The sequence below is a fragment of the Perca fluviatilis genome, chromosome 20 (assembly GCF_010015445.1).
Source record: "Perca fluviatilis chromosome 20, GENO_Pfluv_1.0, whole genome shotgun sequence".
Classification (NCBI taxonomy): domain Eukaryota; kingdom Metazoa; phylum Chordata; class Actinopteri; order Perciformes; family Percidae; genus Perca; species Perca fluviatilis.
In genome coordinates this window covers 33,632,058-33,639,902 of record NC_053131.1, presented here as the reverse complement: position 1 = coordinate 33,639,902, position 7,845 = coordinate 33,632,058, and the positions used below count along the sequence as shown (strand labels likewise).

At 44.2% G+C, this 7,845-nt stretch overlaps 1 protein-coding gene across 1 annotated transcript in view; it reads left to right on the top strand.

The window, feature by feature from the left end:
* scfd1 (sec1 family domain containing 1) overlaps nt 1–6,924 on the top strand; it is a 69,536-nt gene extending 62,612 nt beyond the window's left edge. The window contains exons 20-24 of the mRNA XM_039785452.1: nt 1,478–1,530; nt 3,525–3,558; nt 5,849–5,914; nt 6,057–6,125; nt 6,575–6,924. Coding sequence (XP_039641386.1) covers nt 1,478–1,530; nt 3,525–3,558; nt 5,849–5,914; nt 6,057–6,125; nt 6,575–6,598 — 246 coding nt within the window. The 3' untranslated portion in view covers nt 6,599–6,924. The remainder of the gene's footprint in view (nt 1–1,477; nt 1,531–3,524; nt 3,559–5,848; nt 5,915–6,056; nt 6,126–6,574) is intronic.
* The last annotated feature ends 921 nt before the right edge of the window (nt 6,925–7,845 follow it).

The window sequence follows — 7,845 nt, the reverse complement described above, 5'->3', positions numbered from 1 at the left end:
ATTATGTACTTAACAAAAAAGTGTGAAATAACTGAAAACGTCTTATATTTTAGATTCTTCAAAGTAGCCACCCTTTGCTTTTTTATTAATAAAGGGAAAAACTTCCACTAATTAACCCTGACAAAGCACACCTGTGAAGGTAAAACCATTTCAGGTGACTACCTCATGAAGCTCATTGAGAGAACACCAAGGGTTTGCAGAGTTATCAAAAAAAGCAAAGGGTGGCTACTTTGAAGAATCTAAAATATAAGACATGTTTTCAGTTTTTTCACACTTTTTTGTTAAGTACATAATTCCATATGTGTTCATTCATAGTTTTGATGCCTTCAGTGAGAATCTACAATGTCAATAGTCATGAAAATAAAGAAACACATTGAATGAGAAGGTGTGCCCTAACTTTATATACTATATGGAGAAATCTCAATGATGTGACGCAGAGCGGCTGCTGATCCACTTTAACTCGGTCAGGTGTGAACTGACAATAACTCACGACTGAAGTGACTTCTGCTGGAAAACAACAACAACATGTTTTCAGACTCAGCTGGTGGTTTAATAAACAGACTTTATGGGATTTATAAATGGATTTGATGACTAATTATTAAAGGGTAGGATTAAATAATGTTAAACTTCTTCCTTATCCTTTTTGCGCATTCTCTCTCTCTCTCTCTGTCTGTCTGTCTCTCTCTCTCTCCCCCTCTCTGTCTCTTTCTCTCTGTCTGTCTCTCTCGCTGTCTCTCTCTCTGTCTCTCTCCCTCCCTCTCTCTCTCTCTGTATCTCCCTCTCTGTCTCTCTCCGTCTCTCTTTCTGTCTCTCTCTCTCCCTCCCTCTCTGTCTCTCTGTATCTCTCTCTCTCTGTCTCTCTGTCTCTCTCTCTCCCTCCCTCTGTCTCTCCCTCTCTCTCTCTCTCCCTCCCTCTCTCCCTCTCTGTCTCTTTCTCTCTGTCTGTCTCTCTCTTGCTGTCTCTCCTCTCTGTCTCTCCCTCCCTCTCTCTCTCTCTCTGTCTCTCCTCTCTGTCTCTCCCTCCCTCCCTCTCTGTATCTCCCTCTCTGTCTCTCTCCGTCTCTCTTTCTGTCTCTCTCTCTAAATCAAGGACATTTGCTAATGAAATTAGTTATATCTTTCTTTTTAACCTTTTTTCCTGTTTCGTCAAACTGCACTATAAAAACCCAAATTGAGACGCAGATTCTGAATGTTAAAATGTCCAAAGAGTGCTTCAGAAACCTGAATAATACCAGAATATCACACGTCTTCATCTGAGAATACTATATTCAGAAAAGGCCTTATTCTGAATATCCAACCAGAATATGTTGTTTACATGACCGGTATCAAATGAGAAGTTTTGTCATATTCAGAATAATAATGGAATAATAGTGTGCATGTAAATGTAGTCACTGTTATGGAAACTTTCATGCCAATAAAGCTTCTTTGAACTGAATTGAATCAGCTGATTGATGGTCTGACTGTTTGTCTCTTCCAGGAAACGGACGACTATCGATACTTCGACCCAAAGATGCTCCGAGGCAGCGAGAGGTACCACTCTGCCGAACGTTGGTCTCCCATCACTGCTGATCAGTGTTCAGGCTGGGGATATCCATTCAATCCTCAACGATACGATGTCATCGATGCAAAGGGAAAATATCGATACGTATCCTCATCTTTAAGATGCGCCTTTATTTTGAAAAATTCCCACTTTATATTTATTCTTTTGCATTAAAAAGTTTTTTAGTTGAAAGTCTGGAAAAACTTAGTAATCAAATTGTGAAATCATATATTAGTTTTTTGTTAATATAGAGTACAGGGCACCCTGATAGCTCAGTTGGCTCAGAGGTTTACCTCTCAACGCAGCGGCCGCTGGTTCGACTCCGACCTGCGGCCCTTTGCTGCATGTCACCCCCCCCCCCCCATGTTCAGGAGGTGCCATGTGCTCAGTGCTGTATAGTTTTATGTATCCAATTTATTTAGTATTAGAGCCCTGCAGAATGTTTGGTTTTTGAAGCTTGAAAAGCTCTGAATTAAATCTCCTACATGGCTTTAATAGAAACATGGATTTGACGCATCGTGATGCATCGAGATATCGAATCAAATTGAATCGCTGACATGATAATCGTAATCGAATCGGGAGATCAGTGAAGATTCACACCTCTAGTCCCAGAGCTGTGTAGCTGGGTCCCAGAGCTCTGTAGCTGGGTCCCAGAGCTGTGTAGCTGGGTCCCAGAGCTCTGTAGCCGGGTCCCAGAGCTCTGTAGCTGGGTCCCAGAGCTGTGTAGCCGGGTCCCAGAGCTGTATAGCCGGGTCCCAGAGCTGTGTAGCTGGGTCCCAGAGCTATGTAGCTGGGTCCCAGAGCTGTGTAGCTGGGTCCCAGAGCTGTGTAGCCGGGTCCCAGAGCTGTGTAGCTGGGTCCCAGAGCTGTGTAGCTGGGTCCCAGAGCTATGTAGCTGGGTCCCAGAGCTATGTAGCTGGGTCCCAGAGCTGTGTAGCTGGGTCCCAGAGCTATGTAGCTGGGTCCCAGAGCTCTGTAGCCGGGTCCCAGAGCTGTGTAGCCGGGTCCCAGAGCGTGTAGCTGGGTCCCATGTAGCTGGGTCCCAGAGCTGTGTAGCGTCCCAAGCGCTAGCTGGGTCCCAGAGCTGTGTAGCTGGGTCCCAGAGCTGTTAGCTGGGTCCCAGAGCTGTGTAGCTGGTCCCAGAGCTTGTAGCTGGTCCCAGGCTGTAGCTGGGTCCCAGAGCTGTAGCTGGTCCCAGAGCGTGTAGCTCCCAGAGCTTGTAGCTGGTCCCAGGCTGTGTAGCTGGGTCCAGAGCTTCCAAGTAGCTGTCCCAAGCTTGTAGCTGGTCCCGAGCTGTGTAGCTGTCCCACTATGTAGCTGCTCTGTAGCTCGTTGTGTAGTGTCGCTTGGGTCGCGTGTAGTCCAGTGTGTAGCCGGGTCCCAGAGCTTGTAGCTATTTCCATTCTCTGGCCCTCAGAGCCTGTAGCTGGGTCCCAGAGCTGTGTAGCTGGGTCCCAGAGCTGTGTAGCTGGGTCCCAGAGCTATGTAGCTGGGTCCCAGAGCTCTGTAGGTCCTTGCCGGGTCCAAGCGTGTACTGGTCCCAGAGGTAGCTGGGTCCCAGCTGTAGGGTCCCAGAGCTGTGTAGCTGGGTCCCAGAGCTCTGTAGCCGGGTCCCAGAGCTGTGTAGCTGGGTCCCAGAGCTCTGTAGCCGGGCGTCCTGGGGCTCCTTAGCAGCGTAATACAACCAGCAACTGCTGCTCGCATTTTATCGTTCTGTGACTCTATGTTTACTCACGTTACTGCGCTTCACTTACTTTAAAATACTTCTACTTTAGGTATATGATAGATGGTCTATTGGTGAAGTACCATTGATCATTTTTGGGGGGGGGGGGATACATTTAGTTTTCCAAAGAATCAATATAATAACGTATGTGTGATTTACACCCCTAGTTCAGGCCGTGTCTGTGGAGCCGCTAACTGTCTGTACAACTGGTCGAAAGCTCAGGAAGGTCTCATCATCTTCTTCTTCTTTCTTTTTCTTCAGCTCAATTCCCAGGAACAAGAACCCGTTTCAGGAGGTGAGTTTCTGTTTCTGGGACCAGAAGTTTGATTGATGAGATTCCTTTAGAGTTATTTCCTGGACAAACACGAGTTGAAAATAAAATCCAAGACAGTCTGTAAATGGTGCTGAGCGACAGAAATCTCTTCATCATTTCCAGTGTTTCTTCTCCGGGAGTGTTTTCAGCAGCGGTGGCGTTAAGGAAAGGGTTAACAGGAAGTCTCTCTCTCCGTATCTGAAAGCTTTCAGGTCTTCTTTGAGCCTGAACAACCGTGTTGAATGGGTTCTCTTCTTTGTAAAATAACTCTGCAAAGCTGATGAAGTATTTTTTAATGAAAAGGCTGTAGGTGTGTTTCTGTCCACGTCTGTTTCATGTGTAAGGGTGGAAACAAGCGTGTGTGTGTCGCTGTGTTCGTGTGTGTGTGTGTGTGTGTGTCTTTGTGTTCGTGTGTGTGTGTGTGTGTGTCTGTGTTTGTGTGTGTGTCAGTGTGTGTGTGTCTCTTTGTGTTCGTGTGTGTGTGTGTGTCTGTCTCTGTGTTCGTGTGTGTCTGTGTGTGTGTGTGTGTGTCTGTCTCTGTGTTCGTGTGTGTGTGTGTGTGTGTGTCTCTTTGTGTTCGTGTGTGTGTCTGTCTCTGTGTTCGTGTGTGTGTCTGTGTGTGTGTGTGTCTGTCTCTGTGTTCGTGTGTGTGTGTGTGTGTGTGTGTGTGTCTCTTTGTGTTCGTGTGTGTGTCTGTCTCTGTGTTCGTGTGTCTGTGTGTGTGTGTGTCTGTCTCTGTGTTCGTGTGTGTGTCTGTGTGTGTGTGTGTGTGTCTCTTTGTGTTCGTGTGTGTGTCTGTCTCTGTGTTCGTGTGTGTGTCTGTGTGTGTGTGTGTCTGTCTCTGTGTTCGTGTGTGTGTCTGTGTGTGTGTGTGTGTGTCTCTTTGTGTTCGTGTGTGTGTCTGTCTCTGTGTTCGTGTGTGTGTCTGTGTGTGTGTGTGTGTGTGTGTCTTTGTGTTTGTGTGTGTGTCTGTGTGTGTCTGTCTCTGTGTTTGTGTGTGTGTCTGTGTGTGTGTGTGTGTGTGTGTGTGTGTCTTTGTGTTCGTGTGTGTGTCTGTTTGTGTGTGTGTGTGTGTGTGTGCGTTGCTGTTTTTTTTTTTTTTTTTTTTTGTGTGTTTTTTGTTTTTTTTTTTGGGGGTGTTTGTGTGTGTTGTTGTTGTGTGTTGTGTGTGTGTGTGTGTTGTGTGTGTGTGTGTGTGTGTGTGGTGTTTTTTATGTGCTTTTTTTTTTTTTTTTTTTGGGTTATGCAGGATGGAAACAAGCATTCATTTGCATTTTCTTTTGCCCGAATTTCTCTAAACTAAAAATTTGCGGCCCATTGTGATGGAAACCTGGCTGTTAAGTGTGTGTTAAGTGTACTAGGTTGCTATGGTTACTGTACACAAACCAAGCAGCTGAAGGAGAAACCCAGCTACTATTAAATATTATCAAAGACTCAGATATCGACAGGTTTTAGGATATGAGCCGAGCTTTTCTAGAAGCTGGCTGAAGGAATGAAAAATCCTGTTTTACATGGCTGCATGGAAACGGGAATATTAGCTTTTATTATCCATGGAAACAGCTTAGAAGAATGAAGAGAATATTATGTGCATGTAAACGTAGTCCTTGTTTGCAGGTCTGTTTATCTACCAAACGTTTAAAACTCCTGTTGTCCTCGGGGTCAGATTTGTACAGAAAATTTGGGTTTCTTAAACCACATTGTCAAAAAAATTAAAAATAGCGTGGATGGTTCTGTAAAAATAAATGATCAGTTCACTACTTTCATTGAATTTTGGTGTTTTTATTCAATTTTATAGCATTTTGAAGAAAAAAAATGATACAAGAGCATTGAAAAAATGGACAAAATGTCAAAAAATAAATAAAGATTTTAAAAAGTAGGAAAAAAATGTCAAAAAAACGCAAAATACCCCGACAAAAACATCGGAAAAAGTTTCGACCAATTTTAGTTTTAGATTTTGACCCAGAGAAACAACAAGTTGCAGGTCAACGAGAAGACAACACAACGTTTAAAACTGCACAGGGAACTTTTAAAACAGACTTCACAATAAAAGCCTCTATCAGTGTTCTTCCTTTTTGAAGGCTTTTATTTTGAAAAACCACTTCAGAGACTGAGAAAAAGCTACAAACATTACAAGACAGCTTGTTTTTTTAGCTCCAGCTCTGAACAGACAAACAGAACCACTTTGATGCTAGCCGTGGTATTCTAGAGAGTTCCTGCAGACTGATGATGATGATGATGATGATGATGATGATGATGATGATGACTGTTTCAGGCCATCGTGTTCGTGGTGGGAGGAGGAAACTACATCGAGTACCAGAACCTGGTGGATTACGCCAAGGTAGGTCCACACAGAGATCACACAGAGTTCGGTGTCGTACTCAAGTACATAAAGTCCGGCCGCTGACTTGTGTGTGTGTGTGTGTGTGTGTTTGTTTGTGTTTGTTTGTGTTTGTTTGTGTTTGTTTGTTTGTGTGTTTCAGTTCAAACAGGGGAAGAAGGTGGTTTACGGCTGCAGTGAACTCTCCAACGCTGCTCAGTTCACCAAGCAGGTGAGACACACGCACACAGAGACACACACACATGCACACAGAGACACACACGCATGCACACAGAGACACACACGCATGCACACAGAACACATGCACATGACACACAATACAACACACAGAGAAACCTACACTCCCAGACACACACGCATGCACACAGAGACACACACGCATGCACACAGAGACACACACACATGCACACAGAGACACACACACACACACACACAGAGACACACACACAGAGACACACACACAGAGACACACACACAGAGACACGCATGCACACAGAGACACACACGCATGCACACAGAGACACACACGCATGCACACAGAGACACACACACAGAGACACACACACAGAGACACACACACACCCTGAAACTTTCAATGCCACTTGAAGGATCTTGTTAACAACCGTCCACTCCACTCATCTTTTTCTTTTCTCTCCACAGCTCTCCCAACTCGGCCAAAAGTAACAAGAACTCCGACAATATGTGAACCTCTCTCTCTGTCTCTCTCTCTGTCTCTCTCTCTCTCTGTCTCTCTCTCCCCCCCTCTCTCTCTCTGTCTCTCTCTGTCTCTCTCTCTCTCTGTCTCTCTCTCTCTCTCTCTCTCTCTCTGTCTCTCTCTCTCTGTCTCTCTCTCTCTCTCTGTCTCTCTCTCTCTCTCTCTCTCCATCGTGGCTGACCTCTTTCAATATTCCAGTTTTTTGTAACTCTTCTTCTGTAAATTGACAGTTCCTGTCTTCATTGTAATTTCTGTCTCTTCCACTCAGTACTAATAAAGTTTAATGAGAACTCAACGCCAGCCTCGCACTTTATTTGCACATCTTCTACTTCCTGCACCGATGGAAACACACAACGGACTTAATGGGCTCAACGTGATTCCCATTCAACGTAACGAAGCTCTGAGGCGCTCTTCTTGCAGAACGTTAAAAAGCTTTATTTAAACGGATATTTCATCTTCCCTGTTTGTGCCGCCATGCCTGGTTTCCTGCTCAGTTCTATTTTTAATAAAACTAAAGATTTCGTTATGAAATAGCCATTTAAATAACGGCTTTTTAACTTTTGGACTTTTGTGTTCCCAAAGAGCACCTTCATGATTAGTTTGAACTTGAGCACTGCAGACTTTTTTTTGGTTAGACTTTACTTTAACTTTTCTACATAAGACTGACATGACACTGTCATGAACGTGTCATAAAACATTATAAACAAGTCATAAACGTTTATGACATAACTCTTTTTTAGTAGGTGTCATTCGGTTTTGTCATGACACGTTATGGTTATGTTATGGTTAGGGTTTGGGTTAGGGTAAGCGACTTTGAGTCCATGAAAAGCGCTATATAAATTCAATTTATTATTATTATGTGTCATGATTGTGTCATGTGAGTGTCATGTATTCATGACAGTGTCATGTCACTCTTATGTAGAAAACTTAAAGTAAAGTGTTACCCTTTTCTTTTCTTCTTCCTTTTTCATCTTCATCTGCACGTTTGAAATGCAGTTTGACGTCCAAACTTTGTGTTTTTTGCAGACGGGTAAGTGCGCATTTCTTACTCGAAACATTTTCCGCTCAAGCAGACACTTAAAGGAATAGCTCCCCCAGAAACAAGATGAACTGTTGATAGCCCCCGCCTCTGGAGGCTCTCTATGGAGGGCCGAGCGCCCGGAACCAGACTGACCAGGTCCAAACCAAAGAGAGAAAAAAGTTCCGTATCTGTTTG